The sequence below is a fragment of the Gopherus flavomarginatus genome, chromosome 2, assembly GCF_025201925.1.
Source record: "Gopherus flavomarginatus isolate rGopFla2 chromosome 2, rGopFla2.mat.asm, whole genome shotgun sequence".
NCBI classification, from domain to species: Eukaryota; Metazoa; Chordata; order Testudines; family Testudinidae; genus Gopherus; species Gopherus flavomarginatus.
Window position 1 is genome coordinate 68291879 of NC_066618.1, and position 16724 is coordinate 68308602.

At 41.3% G+C, this 16724-nt stretch overlaps 1 protein-coding gene across 4 annotated transcripts in view; it reads right to left on the reverse strand.

Moving 5' to 3' along the window:
* Positions 1-16724, reverse strand: part of RFTN1 (raftlin, lipid raft linker 1) — a 118372-nt gene that overhangs the window by 62541 nt on the left and 39107 nt on the right. For all 4 annotated transcript variants that reach the window (XM_050938411.1, XM_050938412.1, XM_050938410.1 and 1 more), the window contains exon 4: positions 2942-3050. In XM_050938411.1, coding sequence (XP_050794368.1) covers positions 2942-3050 — 109 coding nt within the window. The remainder of the gene's footprint in view (positions 1-2941; positions 3051-16724) is intronic.

A 16724-nucleotide genomic window follows, 5' to 3' on the forward strand; every position in this document is an offset into this window, starting at 1 on the left:
TGCCTTTGTATGCAAAAGCTAATCTGCTTATACTATCTAAGGATACGTCTATACTACCCGCCAGATCAGCGGGTAGTGTTTGATGTATTGGGGATCGATTTATCACGTCTCGTCTGGACATGATAAATAGATCCGCTAATTGACGCCCGCACTCCACCTCAGCAGGAGGAGCTAGCGGAGTCAATGGGGGAGCCGCGGCAGTCGACTTGCCGCTGTGAGGACAGCCAGGTAAGTGGAAGTTAAATACGAAGTATCTTAGTTCAAACCCCCCCGCTAGTGTAGCCCAGGCCTAAGTGATTTAAATCCTAACTAGTACATTAGGCTTATATTGTGGTTTTGTTTTATTTCTTATGGTAATCTACTTTGATCTGTTTGCTATTATTTATAATCAATTAAAATCTTTCTGTAGTTAATAAATCTGTTTGTTTTTCAGTGAAGCGTTTAGGGAAAAATCTCAGCTCAGTTAACAAGGGCTTGTGCATCGTCCTCTTCACATCAAAGGAGGGGCAGATTGGGTAATAAATTCATACTGGTCAAATTTTAACGAGGGTAGGATGGTACAGCTCCAGGGTCCTAGGCTGGGGCGCGGGGGGTATTTTGGCTGTAGATTTTCTATTGTTGGTTCATGCAGTGGCTGGCCAGAGCACTTATGAACACAGTTGGGTACGGCACTTGCCAGTGGATGTTGGTGTGAGCGCAAGCTTGGAGGGCTTTGCAGCTTGTCACAATGTCACAGTGTGAGAGGGAACTCAGATTGGTAAAAGAGAGGGCTCAGCTGTACCCCAGTTCCAGGTGACACACTAGAGGTGACCAGTCACAAACCCCACCATCAATTGGTTACATTTTTTATCCCAATTTCTTTGAATGAGAACTTATTGTTTTTGGGGTTTTTTTTATTGATTTGGTTTTAAAAATCTATTTTTTTCATCCTGAAAAGCAATGGACATTTTTGTTGTTCAATTAGTTAATATGACAATTAATTCCTACTCTCAATCAAGTAATTTTTCTCCCCCCCCCCTCCTGGACTAGTTATACATGAAAGTGTAGAGATTTTCACATTGTTTTTAATCAGATACAGATGGTGAGACAACATGCACCTGATAGTAATGTTTTCAAAGAACTTCAAATTTTACTATATCAAATAATCTCCAAAAATGAATGATATATACTACAATAAATATACACTTTTATATATCAAAATGTCAATGATTATCTTTCCAAACGGTATTTGTATAATCCAATAATCAAGTGAATTCAAGCAACAGAAAGATCTCTGAAGATAGCATGGGAAAAAAAACAAACATTCTAGAAAATGAAAACTTCTTTATTTATGGTGTATTTGTGCATGCACAGGTGTGTGGCTCTTGACCATCATTTTGCTTTCATATTAGCCACACTCCTTTACTGGAACTGTGTGCATTGACATATTACTACTAGTGGTAGCAGGTCACAGCATATCAGGCTTCTATATAGCACAGCTCATAGAACTGAAGGACGAATTTAAACATATTGAGACCGATTCACCACTGCATTATTTCAGGTTTACGTAAGTGTGACTAAAATAACAGAAGTTATTTCTGAAAAATTTCAATACATGCAGTCCACAACATTCAGATTCAGATCCAAACTTTCCCAAAATAAAGTGTGTTTAGATTTTGGTTTGAGCCCGTATCTAAAATTTATAACCATAACTATATTACAAGATGAACCGTCACCCTTTCTTGGGTTTACTCTTTCATAATGTTAGACACATTCCCAGAAATCACTCCCGTTAGATTTGGACTTCAGAGGAGTATGGGGCTAATATTTAGCTTTCCTAACTACTCACCACAATTAAAATGTAAATATTTTGTCATTGCTTTTTAGTAATTTATTTCAAGACCCAGTAACAGAGGATGTATAATTTGAACCATGAATAATGAAATGGTGTTCACTAAACTGGATTTAATCTGATCAATTTACAAATTAATTAAATTATATGATACCACAAGCAGTAGGAAAAAGGCAACAAATCACAATTAAGAGTATTCTCTTTAAATTCCTCAGCATGAATCGGAGTTTGTGGAAACCAGTACTTTTCTGGGTGGCAAAAGGTTTGATTGATCTACCTAACTTTACCTGATGCTGAAATATAGCTTAAAAAAATACTCCCCAACCCCATTCAGCCCCCAGTCCTGCTCCGCCTCCAGGCCCAGCTCCACCCTCATTCCCTCTCTGCTGCCAGACCAGTTCCAACCCCAGCCTCAGCTCCTCACTGCCCCCAGCCTGGCTCTGTCCTCATTCCCTCTCCACCCACAGACCAGCTCTGATTCTAGCCACAGCTCCTTCCCCAGCCCCAGCTCTGCCTTCAGCCCAAGCTCTGCTGCTGAGGAAGCCTTGGCTGTGCAGTAAAGGGGGAAGGGCGCAGACAGATTCCATTACTGGTAAGGGGGGAGCTTGACTGAAAAAGTTTGAACACATCTGGCTTAAAATAATTCTACGCAAGGACAACTCTGGGAAATAATGAGCCTCTACTGTATTATCCAAGTGTTGAACTCAAATAATTCCGAACAATTGGCACCAAGATGAAAATATATTATTTTAGCTGAGACTGTGCAAAACAGTCAATTACAGTGCATGGATAGATTTTACAGTGGTAAAACAAGTTAATTAACATCTACTTGAGATCAATCACCCTGTGGTACAGTAAGTCATTTTCTCATAACAGAATGGTCAATGACTTGATTCACCAGTCACTATAATGAGAAGATGCTATCCAGATATTGGAATAATAAAAGAGTAGCAAACTTTACTGACGCCTTGTTAATATTTGAAATATACAGAAGACAGGGAGGAGGAGGAGGAAAGATGAACTTGCAGTGGCTATTTGCCCTGATGGACACAACTAGCAGAAGTTATTAGGCCTGTTGTGGCCTTTTCAAGTTGCTTTCCTTACACTTACTTTCTCAATAAAATCTGGTATCTTTTTTTTGTCCGAGAGTTGGTCCAAGGAGGAGCAGCATTCTAGCTCCAGTGTGTATCCTTCACTGTGAACATCACTTTCCAGAGATCTGAGGAGACAGAAAAACACAAGTAGAGCTTTTAAAATTAGATCCCTCAAAATCCTTACATACTTGTTCTTAATAAAGTTTGGTTCCATGCAGAACTAGCATTCAGTCAAATCTTGGGTTCCAGCACATGTTACACAGAACCCAACACAGTTTCATAGCTCAGGTGAACCCACAGCTTCAGAGACCTATGTATTACCTAAGGAGGGAAGCGATACCCAAATGATGGCTGGGTTATGCCTAAATGGCTGCCTAATCTCTTCATCTGCCCAAGGTATCATGCCCCAGCTAGGGTCTTCAGAATGATATTGGGGAGGCAGAAATATGCATGTGCCTCTTGGACTGTGGAGGAGGCAAGAAATATTTTCCAGCCCACACAACATAATAAATAAATAATACATAAAACTTTTCGTCCATAGATTTTAAAGCACCTTACAATCATCAAATAAATCTCATAATACCATTCTGAAGTAGTCACTAATATCTCACTTTTATAGATGGTTAAACACAGACACAGAGACCCCAGCTTTGCAGCTCTTACTCTCACATAAGAACAGCCATACTGGGTAGGACCAAAGGTCCATCTAGCCCAGTAGCCTGTGTTCCGACAGTGGCCAATGCCAGATGCCCCATAGGAAATGAACAGAACAGGTAATCATCAAGTGATCCAATCCCTATCGCCCATTCCCAGTTTCTGACAAACAGAGGTTAGGGACACCATCCCTGCCCATCGTGGCTAACAGCCATTGATGGACCTATCCTCCATGAATTTATCTAGTTCTTTTTTTTAACCCTGTTATAGTCTTGGCCTTCACAACATCCTCTGACAAGGAGTTCCACAAGTTGATTGTGCGTTGTGTGAAAAAATACTTCCTTTTGTTTATTTAGAACCTGCTGCCTATTAATTTCATTTGTTGACCCCCTAGTTCTCCTGTTATGAGAAAGGGTAAATAACACTTCCATATTTACTTTTTCCACACTAGTCATGATTTTATAGACCTCTATCATATTCCCCCCTTAGTCATCTCTTTTCCAAGCTGAAGAGTCCCAGTCTTATCAATCTCACCTCATATGGAAGCCATTTCATACCCCAATCATTTTTGTTGCCCTTTTTTGAACCTTTTTCAAGTCCAATATATATTTTTTGAGATGGGGCAACCACATCTGCATGCAGTATTCAAGATGTGGGCGTACCATGGATTTATATAGAGGCTGTATGATATTTTCTGTCTTATTATCTGTCCTTTTTTAATGATTCCCAACATTCTGTTCATTTTTTTTTGACTGCTGCTGCACATTGAGTGGATGTGACTCCAAGATCTCTTTCTTGAGTAGTAGGAGCTAATTTAGACCCCATCATTTTAGATGTATAGTTGGGATTATGTTTTCCAATGCGCATTACTTCTCATTTATCAACACTGAATTTCATCTGCCATTTTGTTACCCAGTTTTGTGAGATGGTTTGGTAGCTCTTCGCAGTCTGTTTGGAACTTAACTATCTTGAGTAGTTTTGGATCATCTGCAAATTTTGCCACCTCACTGTTTACCCCTTTTTCCAGATCACTTATGAATATGTTGAATAGGACTGGTCCCAGTACAGACCCCTGGGGGACACCACTATTTACCTCTTTCCATTCTGAACAATCACCATTTATTCCTACCTTTAATTTCCTATCTTTTAACAGTTACCAATCCATGAGAGTATCTTCCCTCTTATCCCATGACAGTTTACTTTGCTTAAGAGCCTTTGGCAAGGTACCTTGTCAAAGACTTTCTGAAATTCTAAGTACACTATATCCACTGGATCCCCCTTGTCCACATGCTTCCTGATCCCCTCAAAAAATTCTAGTAGATTGGTGAGGCATGATTTCCCTTTACAAAAACCATGTTGACTCTTCCCCAAGAAATTATGTTCATCTATGTGTCTGACAATTTTATTCTTTACTATAGTTTCAACCAGTTTGCCTGGTACTGAAGTCAGGCTTACCGGCTTGTAATTGTTGAGATCACTTCTGGAGTCCTTTATAAAAATTGACGTCACATTAGCTATCCTGCAGTCATTTGGTACAGAACCTGATTTAAATGATAGGTTACAGATGACAGTTACTAGTTCTGCAATTTCACATTTGAGTTCCTTCAGAACTCTTGAGTGAATATCATCTGGTCCTGATGACTTATTACTGTTTAGCAGGGCTGTCAAACAATTAAAAAAATTCATCATAATTAATCGCACTTTTAATAACAGAATACCATTTATTTAAATATTTTTGGGTGTTTTCTACATTTTCAAATATATTGAGTTCAATTACAACACAGAATACCAAATGCACAGTGCTCACTTTATATTTATTTTTGATTACAAGTATTTACACTGTAAAAAAAAAAACAAAAGTAGCAGCATTTTTCAATTCACCTACAAATACTGTAGTGCAATCTCTTTATCATGAAAGTTGAACTTACAGATGTAGAATTATGTACAAAAAAACTGCCTTCAAAAATAAAACAATTTAAAATTTTAGAGACCGCAAGTCCACTCAGTCCTACTTCTTGTTCAGCCAATCACTCAGACAAACATGTTTGTTTACATTTGCAGGCGATAATGCTGCCTGCTTCTTATTTACAATGTTATCTGAAAGTAAGACCAGGCCTTCTCATGGCACAGTTGTAGCTGGCATTGCAAGATATTTACATGCCATATGCGCTAAAGAGTCATATGCTCCATCATGCTTCAACCACCATTCCAGGAGACATGCGTCCATTCTGATGATGGGTTCTACTCAATAACAATCCAAAGCATTGCGGATGGATGCATGTTCATTTTCATTATCTGAGTCAGATACCACTAGCAGAAGGCTGATTTTCTTTTTCAATGGTTCTGGTTCTGCAGTTTTTGCATCAGAGTGTTGCTCTTTTAAGACTTTTGAAAGCATGCTCCACGCCTTGTCCCTCTCAGATTTTGGACGGCACTTCAGATCCTTAAACCCTGGGTTGAACGCTATAGCTATCTTTAGAAATCTCACATTGGTATCATCTTTGCATTTTGTCAAATCTGTGATGAAAGTGTTCTTAAAATGAACAACATGTGCTGGGTCATCATCTGAGACTACTATAACATGAAATATATGGCAGAATGCAGGTAAAATAGTGCCAGGTACATACAATTCTCTACTAAGGAATTAAGTCACAAATTTAATTAACGCATTATTTTAATGAGCATCATCAGCATGGAAGCATGTCCTCTGGAATGATGACCAAGGCATGAAGGGGGATACGAATGTTTAGCATATCTGGCTACAAAAGTCCCATGCAAATGCCTGTTCTCACTTGCTGGTGACACTGTAAATAAGAAGATGGCAGCATGATCTCCTGTAAATGTAAACAAACTAGTTTGTCTTAGCGATTGACTGAACAAAAAGTAGAACTGAGTGGACTTGCAGGCTCTGAAGTTTTACATTATTTTATTTTTGAGTGCAGTTATGTAACAAAAAAAAATCTACATTTGTAAATTGCACTTTCACGATAAAGAGATTGCACTACAGTACTTGTATGAGGTCAATCGGAAAAAAAACTTCTTTTTTGTTTATCAATTTTACAGTGCAAATATTTGTAATAAAAAATAATACCCACTTTGATTTCAATTGCAACACAGAATACAATATATATGAAAATGCAGAAAACATCCACAATATTTAATAAATTTCAATTGGTATTCTATTATTTAACAGTGTGATTAAAATTGTGATTAATCGTGATTTTTTTCTAATCGCAATTAATTTTTTGGAGTTAATCGCGTGAGTTAACTGTGATTAATCGACAACCCTACTGTATAGTTTATCAATTTGTTCCAAAACCTCCTCTAATAACACCTCAATTTGCAACAGTTTCTCAGATTTGTCACCTAAAAAGAATGGTTCAGGTTTGGGAACTTCCCTCACATCCTCAGCCGTGGAGACTGATGCAAAAAATTCATTTAGTTTCTCTGCAGTGGCCTTATCATCCTTGAGTGCTCCTTCAGCATCTTGATTGTCTAGTGGCCCCACTGGCAGTTTAGCAGGCTTCTTGCTTCTGATATACTTTAAAAATATTTTGCTATTACTTTTTGAGTCTTTGGCTAGCTGTTCTTCAAATTCTTTTTTGGCCTTTCTAATTATATTTTTACACTTCATTTACCAGAATTTATTGCTCCTTTCTATTTTTCTCATTAGGATTTAACTTCCAATTTTTAAAGGATGCCTTTTTGCCTCTAACTGCTTCTTCTACTTTGCTGTTTAGCCACAGCATTAGTCTCATTGCTTTCAAAAGGACTTTTTCCATTCGTAAGGGTTACGGGCCTTGGTAAGGGCACATTTTGCAACACAGGAAGTACTTTCCACTCCAAGTTCTCCAATTCATTCATTATGCAGAGATGAAGGACACTTTTCCTAATGTGTGGATAGCTCTGAGGATTCTGCTCAAGCCAGGGCCAGCCCACGACATTTTGGCACCTGAGGCAGGAAGCTCAAATGATGCCCCCACACACCCTCTTTTTGGCCAAAATTTTGAAAGGTCTCAATTCTGCCTTCTTCCTGTTCTACTCCTCTCATGGTACTGCTCTGCTACCTACCCCAATGAAGGAGAACTAACAACTTAAAATGCCTTGTTCAAAAATTTTAACTAACACTTAACTTTCAAACGCCTGAACAGCAAATGTAACTTTTCTTGTATGCATAGTAAACACTGGCATTTTTATCTGTTTGAATAATCCAAGTGGTGCTTTCTGTGCCTTCTTGGTTGCAAAGATTTGAACTGCTTCCTGAAGGTCCACAGTCTGGGCCAACTCATGTTCTGTTGAGATGGTTGCAAGGCCGACTAGCCTCTCCTGTGTCATTGTGAAGTGTAGATGTGTTTTTATTAATTTCAGCTTGGAGAAGCTGTGTTCTCCACTGGCAACTGTTACAGGAAGTATTAGAAGTATGTACAGAGGAACAGAAGCATTTGGAAAGAGGGTGGTCATCTTATTTGTGCACATATATTCCAAGACAGCCTTTGGAGTTGATCCTGCTGAAATGTATCTTAAAAAGGGCTTTCAGTTCATCACCTAAATCACTCGCATCAATATGTCATCATGTGTCAACACTGTTCTCACAATGGCAATGAGCCTTTTCAGAACATTGTGCTAGTAAAGAGACTCTGATGCAATCTTCTCTTGATGCTGATCATCTATGGTGGCCTTTAACCTTAGTTTCATCTCAAGCTCTTTCCACCTATGGAATGCTCTCTGGTGATTTGCTACCTTCTCATGGCATGTCAGATTTCTAGCCAGATTTTTCCAGTCCTTTGTTCCCGTAGAATCCAATGTGGCTGGAACATTAGACTGGAAGAGTTTGCAACAAAAACAGTAAGCAGCATTCTGGGTTTTTGAGTACATAAGCCATGGCCTCTCCACTTTGTCACCACTGGGGATTTCATGCCAGTAATGTGTTGGATGGAAATCCTCCATTTTTAAATGAAGATACAGCAAAATTTCAAGTCTGCTACAGATTCCATGGACTTTGCCACAGACTTTAGGTCTAGCCTGCCACTGTGTATACAGGGCCTTGATTACACCACGTAAAACACTGTTAGTTGGATTCATCTGGTGCTATTTTGTTATTTTTTTAAAAATAAATCGCAAGTTATACAATAGATATAATTCTTTTTTTATTTAAAGCTATGCTATTTTGATGAGTCACCTTGAACTCTCTGTCAGATTCCTTGGCAGGTACGTAAAATTGGTATTGTTCAAATTGTGAATATTTGTGTTTTGAATTGTGGGGAAATAAGAAGAATGAAGCAGCATGAGCTCATCAAGAGTGTCACTGTAGAGCAGATTTCATTATTTTAACAGAAAAGGAGAACAAGTGTAAAGTTTCTGAGATAAACCCAGCGCTCTCCTTTGAAAATTTACCCCCAAATAATAAAACTACTGATTCTAAATTTGCACTGAAATTCTTTCCTTAATTATTATTTTAATGATTACAGCTGAAACCTGCATAAGATAAATCTCAAAGATTGTCAGCAATATGGCAAAAAAGACCTTGCCAGGATCCAATTTATTTTTAGCTAACTCAATTTATTACTGTACGCATGAACACACAAGCACTATTCTAAGCAAATTATCCATGAACTTAGTATAGAGATCTCCTAACGGAAGAGAATGTGGCTTTCTTTTTAGCACATATTAGTCAGGATGAGAAATGCAAACATCTTAATTAACATTCAATTTTGAAACTACAGCACACTAGACAGGAGTGTCACAGCAAAGGCAGCTGAGAGAGCAAAACAGGAAGGAAAAGCTAATGCAGGCCTGCACAACTCGTAAAGTGGCGAGGGCCACATTACTCCAAAGAAAACAGCTGAGAGCCGAAACCCCCCAGCCCCGCAGAAACACCCTGCCCCAGCACCGCCCAGCCCTACAGAAACAAACCCTCCTTCCCCAGCACCGCCCCACCAAAACAGCTGTGGGCCAAAAAGGAAGGTTGGGGGTGGGGAGGTGATATCTGATTTTAAATCAACCAGGGGCTCCCAGCTGAGGAGGTGGCTGGGAGCCCTCAGGGGCAAATTAAAGGGCCCGGGGCTCCAGCGGCTGGGGGAACCTAAAGCTTGGCAGGGCTGGGGCAGGGATTTAAAGGACCCAGAGCTCCTGCCACTGAGGGGAGCCCGAGCCCTTTAAATCCCAGCCCCAGCCCATCCGCTGGAGCCGTGGCTGGGAATCTCTGTGGGCAGCCCAAAGCCCTTTGATTCCAGGCCACAGCTGAGATTTAAAGGGCTCAGGGCTCCCCGTGGCTGCGGGCAGCCCAGAGCCCTTTGATTCCCAGCCGCGGCTGAGATTTAAAGGGCTCGGGGCTCCCCATCGCTGTGGGCAGCCCTGAGCCCTTTAAATCTCAGCCGTGGCTGGGATTCAAAGGGCTCTGGGCTGCCCGCAGAGCGTCATGTGCGCAGGATTTAGAATCCCCCTGCGGGCCGCACTGTGAGCCTCTGCAGGGCGGCTGTATGTTGTGCAGGCCTGAGCTAATGCAATCCAGCACTATGGAGCTGATGCAGACAACTCATTCAAAGGCCAATGTTGGGACTTCTGTTAGGCGTAAGTTTGCCACAAAAGGAGTAGATTCTCAGAATTAATAATGTGCCAAATACCTAAACAAAAGATCTGAGATGAAATATTAAAGAAAGAGTCAGAAAATAAAATACCAAAGAGGAATAGTTGGTTCCCACAAATGGACCACTAATAATCTCCTCATTTAAGCTTTTGTTCTGTCTGCACCATTCACAGATCTAACCGATTACTCTTATTCTGGTTAGCCAGAGCCTTCTATTTACTGGAAATGAACTGATTCTCTACGTTCCATTTGCCAAGAGAAACATACTGTAATAAGCTCTACTGCTATCACATACTTTCTTCAAGTGTAAATCAGTGTGAATCAACTTTTCTCAAGTGTGAATCAGTAGACTCTAGGCTAAACCTTATGTTTGCCTCCCCATCCCCTACATAAAAGAAATCCCGTCTTGAAGAGCCTGGATTCACACATTGCTCCTTGCACATCTTGTTTAACTGATAAATCTCTCCTCTGAAGATCCAAATTCTCAGAATTCATCTCTGTCAGAGTCAAAGTCATTATTAAAACAAGATATGAAAAAAGCATTACTTAGATCACTGCCAACTACTTTTAATTAAAACGGTTAAAAAAATAAACATACAGTTTTTTGCAATACCCTTTGAGAAGCTTAAAATAAGAGTTTTTTACCCTGCTAATTTTGTCCTTTTCCATTTGAGTCCCAATCCAACTCTCACTAGTTCATTAATGTGTGAACACTCAGGCTACTATATTAACAAGGATATAGTAGTAGTAAGATAAAAATTAAAGTCAAAACAGGGTCTTCCCACTAACTTTAATGAGACTGAATCAAGTCCTTCATAATCATGACATCCTGCCATCACCCATATTGTTTCTAAAGAATTAACATGCTTATATTTGTTTATGCACCATCATAATTAATAATCTCCATAATGTGTTGTAAATTTTGATGTTGATTGAAAAATAGCTGTTGTCTTTGTAACAAAGTTAACATTTTAAGGGGAAAAACTTTCCTTAAGATGCACATGGCTCGCACTATCTGCTATGAATAGCTCTTTCTCACATACATCCAGAAGCAGAAGCAGCCCTATTTCCATATTCACTTGAAATGGGTATTGTGGCAGGGGAACCATTCGCTCCTGCCTCTGCTCAAGTCCACCTGGTACAGTTTATTTACAGTCTTGATACCCACCACCATTGTACATCATACTGCCTTACTCTCTCAGTCTTAGGGAGCCTTCAGCTCCTGAGGCAAGCTGGGAAGAGTAATCTCTCCCTCTCTCTGTCTGCTTCCCCCCCTCCCAACTTCCTTCCTTCCAGTGTTTAACTGGACCTGCAGTGACCAGAGCACTGGCTCAGCTGCTGTTGCCCAGAGCTCTCTCACACACCTCCCCCGTTACCTGACAGTAAGTCTTCTTTCCATGTCCTCCCACCCTTACTAGAGGTTTCACCCTGTGGGAGTCTCTCTCTGTCCCTGGGTGATCACCTGGGTCACTTTGTGGGGTCTGCACATTCTCCACCCACAGAAATCACACTTTGTCAGGGGAGCAGACCCATCATAGCTCCATTTCAGCCCACAAGTCTTCACATCAGGGCACCCTGGGGAATTACTCCCCCATTATCCCCCTTTGTATCTGGCAGAGGATCAAGATTACTCCCTTTATCCCCTGATCCCTCAGAGTTTCAGATTCTCCCAAACCTCCAAACAGTGCCTGGGTTTCTTCTCCTTGGGGCTGTGTTGCAGGGGGCACCATATGTCTCTCAACCTCTACTAAGGAGTTTGTGCTGTCTGTTTCCCCTGTACCTCCTTCCTGAATTCCTATCCCCCCACCTTCAATTTCCTGGGGGGGTCTCCTTTCCTCCTGACTTCGGCTTTGTTGTTTATGGGTTTCTATTGTTTCTCCTATGGGCTCATTCTTTTCTCTCCCTTCTGGTTTCCCTTTCCCAAACCTGGGATTCTTTATACTACCTTTTTTCCGAATTGGGATGGGGCTCCAACTAGTGCCCCACACAACCGGATAGGATAGTCCCTCCACTACCGCAACCTGTTTCCAACTAAACCTCCCCTGGCACTCTGGAGCACTTGGGCCACAGGGCAGTGTCTCTTATCCCCAAGGACACATTCCATGTCCACAGCTGCTCCTGGAACCATCCAGTGAGACTTCACCAGCTCCCTCCAGACAAGAGAGCAACCTGAGGCCATATCCACAAGTCCATATCCTCCCCGCCACTATCGAAATGGTGGACAGTTTCTGTCCTTGTTTCTTCTTTCCAGTTCTGACCCAGCCACAAAACTCGGCAAAACTGCAGTCCCTGTATACGGCAGTCCCTTTTTATGTGTCCCTGCACTGATAGCATGTAGTGGGTCGAGCCCCAGCCAGAGCTCCTTGGGGTTCTTCCTTCATCCTCTCTATGCCTCTTCTTGCTGTGGGTTCTTCAGTCTTCCTCCCACGCTCTAGATCTTCTTTTCTGGTTTGTCCCTTTTTCTTGGAAAAGTCTATCTCTGTATTCCTCTGTCAATTTCACGGCCGCATCCACCATATCTAGTTGATGCCAACTGACCCACACTTGTACTTTCTTAGGGAGGCCCTGAAGGAACTGTTCTAATACCAGAGTATTCATTATTTCCACTCTGGTCTCAACCATCAGGTGGCCCAATCCATAAACCTTTGGGTGACCGGCCAGGGCCATAAACCTCCAGTTCAACTTGCTGATCTGCACTTTTGGCAGTACTTCTCAATCGACAGATCCAACCGATCCAGGATGGCTGCCCTCACCATCTCGTAATTCCTGGCCTGCTCCTCACTCAGAGCCATATATACTGCTTGGGCTTCTCCTGACAGATAGGGAGCCAGAATCAGGGCCCAGGTTGCCTTATACCAACCTGCACCCATAGCTACTCTCTCAATAGTGCACAGGAATGCATCAGGATCATCTCTCAGGGCCCATCTTACATAGTCCCAGGCCCTGTGTCCAGGCACCATCCACCACCATGGGACTCACCACATTCTGTAGGAGCTGTTGCTGCATGTTGGCTTATTCCCTTATGAAATCTTTCAGGCTTTTCTGCTGCTCTGCCTGCCAAGCAAACAAAGCCTGCCTTTCCATGTGATAGGATTGTTCATAACTTTGCAGAGTCTTCTGCATTTATTCGTGCTGTTTTGCAAGCCATTGCAGGGCCTCCTCCATCAGATAGGTCACCAAACCCTTGCACTGGCTAAGATTCCAGACAAGCCTCCATGTGTGGCAGGGCCCACTCGCTCCTGCGTCTGCTCAAGTCCACAAACTGCTCAGAGATCTTCATGCTGGTAAATCACCCAGTGCAGTTTATTTACAATGTTGATTCCCACCACCCTCTTATCTCTCTCCATTCCCTTCCCTACTTACTTCCTGTGCCTTTTTGTATCCTTTGCCTAATGGCTTAATTAGCCTTCCAAGTCTCCTTCATCCTCCAACTAGGTACAGCTCTTCTTAACAGAGTTTGTTCTGCAGTGTTTAATTGGAGCTGCAGTGACCACAGTGCTAGATCAGCTGCTGTTTCCCTGTGCTCTGTCACAGGTACTGTATAAGGTCAGCAAACGGGGTCAATAAAAATATGTAAGTTAATGGAAATGTCCTGGTAATGTTAAAAAAAGCCATACAATGACATTGCAAGTCCCCACTGAGCACATTAAAATACAAAGACAATGCCGCAGCAGCAGCAGTAATACACTGCACTTATATTGCACTGTTATCAATGGATCTCACAGTACTTTACAGGATGGGGTAAGGATTATTATTCCCATTTTATAGCTGGGGAAGCTAAAGCACAGGAAGACTACAGTGAGTTGCTGGAAGCATCAGGAAGATGCCTTGACAACCATCTCCTGCTCTGGCCACTAGGCATACCATCGGCTAGCACACGGCTAGAAGGAGGGGTGATCCCATGAAAAACAAAATTCTAGAAATGTATGTCAATAGCAACCATGTTAAAATATCAGTCTGAAATAAAATGGAGTAATGCTGATGGAAGTATATAGACTAATTAAAATGTACAACTAGATGTCTAGGTACACACAAATACCTGACTGATAGTGCTGCATAAAGAAAAGAAACTAACAAAACTCTTTGATTTATGCTATCTTCAGAAAGCAAGGAAGGAAGTGGGAGAAAAACAGGACAGATAATGATCACTGTAAGAGAACTGAAAGTTTAAATATTAGCATCAAAACAATTGGTGTTAATAAGAAGCATCAGAAAAATAAGTAAGCCCTACAATCTTTCAGATGCACAATACAGAATGGCAGTGAATAGTGAGGCTGAGAGCTCATGAAACCTAAAAGATTTTTTTTGTACATAATACAGCTCTTGTGTGCATTCTTGGTGATATTACAGAAAACAGAAAGAGGCCATTTCTGGTTCAAAAGGTAGGTGACTTCGCCAATGAGTTTACGCTTAGAGCTGGACTGCCTACAATCTTCTAACACTAAACATAAGCCCTCATTAGATATACTGTGTTTAGAAAATACCATAATCATCTACTTCCATCCAATTGTTTAATTTAACAGAGGCGTCAGATGTCAGATCTTTGCCAAACTTAAAAGATACTTAACTGATCTTATTACTTGGTCACAAATTAATCACGTCCTTTATTTTATTTTATAAAATGTCTTCTACTAAGGATGATTTTTCTGAAACAGCTTTGAAATCCTTTTTTCTGTGATGTAAAATCACAGTTATTCCATTTAGACTGTAGAACAGACTGCGCAAAATAGCCTTCTGCCCAGTCCCTTGCCACGGCTGTCTGAGATCAGTCAGCTGCCCATCTCTCTTCATTCTGCTTTGAGATCTTCAGAATTTGCATTTCCCCCTTGTTCCGTGGCAGTAGCTACCATCACACATTTGGCCAAAGTCAGAGGCGCATCTAAACGATTCAAAGGGAGTCTAAACTGGTGTAATTTACCCTTCTGTTAGGGTTTTTTTCCTGCTATACTCTTTTTCATTGCCTAAACACATAAATTACACCATCTTAGACCCATTCAGACTCAGTGAACCAAACTGAGAGATGGGAGTTAAGGGAATGCAAACAAATATATCTTATATCTTGTATACTCATTCATAGATGTGCAAAGTGGGTGTAAAACACTGTCCCCAGTACAAGTGAGCAGAGAATTCAGATTTGGCTCAGTTTCACACAGGTGTAAATTACTACACAAGGTGCAAGGCACTGACAAATCAAGCGCATTGAGTGTAAGATAATATCATGCACATGCGCGCTAGCCCACTTTTACAGGTAAATCCTCAAAGGCGTTGAGCTTTTTAGCCCAACAAAACACATAAGCTTGTGTTTAATTTAAGCAAGTAGTCCCAGTAACTTCAAGGGAGCTACTCACATGGGAACTACTACCCATTTTGCAACTGAAGAAACTGAGGCACAGCTCTGGCAAGTGACTTGCCCAATATTATTGAGGACATCTCTGAAAGAGTCAGGAACAGACCCCACATCTCCTTATTCTCAATCCTATGTCTCAGTCACAAAACTGTGACCTCCCTTTGCCAAGAACACTGGTAGGTTGCAAAACAGCATGAAGTTCCTTATTTATAAAATGAAGGGTTGGTCTATGAGGGAGGAGGAAGAGGAGGGATCGATCTATTTGTAGCTGAAGTCGATACACTTAGATCTACTTACTGCAGTGTCTTCACTGCGGTGTGCCGACGGGAGACGCTCTCCCATTGATTCCCCTTGCGCTTCTTGTTGAGGTGGAGTATCAGAATCGATGCTAGAGTGATCGGTGGTGGATCAATCACACGATAAATCGACCCCCGCTGGAGCAATCACTGCCCGTCGATCCAGATGGTAGTGTAGACAAGCCCCAAAGCAAGTCAGTATAAAATGACAATTCTTTTAAAAAGTCAATCTACCTGGGATACTTAATGCCTATATGTAATTGGTAGTGAAAAATGGAGCCTTTCTCCCTTAGGCCACTGTCTCAAATTTGGCCCTATCTGTAGTTGGTAGGGATGTCAAGTCTCTATCGTCTGATGATCATTTGGTAGGCTGTGTGAAGTGAGACTGTGGTCTTACTCCAATTTCTATTGAACAAGTATCCAAACCACAGTTAGCCTCCTTGTCTAAATCCTCAGCAGAAATAGATAAGGACAAGTATAGGCAAAGGAGAATGAAATACCCTCTAATTCCTAGAAATTGTTCCAGCATAGTAGGGCTTCTTCTTATGGCTGATGTAGCTGTAGAACAACAACTATAATTTTACATGTAGATGGTTAAGTCAGATAATTGAATCAGGAGTAGAGGAGTATAACACTGCGATGCTTCCTTTGTATTTTTGAAGAAGCCATTATGTTGTTATATGTTCCACAGTCTGTTCGGGGTGCTCGCAGTCACACATTGGAGGGTTTTTAATTTTCCATTTGTGCATCAATGTCCGCATCTGCCATGGTTTATGTGGATGCTGTTTGGGGCTGCCTATAAGCTTCATGGAAGATCAAAGCCAGAGATCTCCTGCATCGGGTCTTTCACAAGGTGTTTGTGACTTCTTGTGAACTCCATTCGGCTTTCCAAGCTCCATCAGGGTTGAAGTCACAT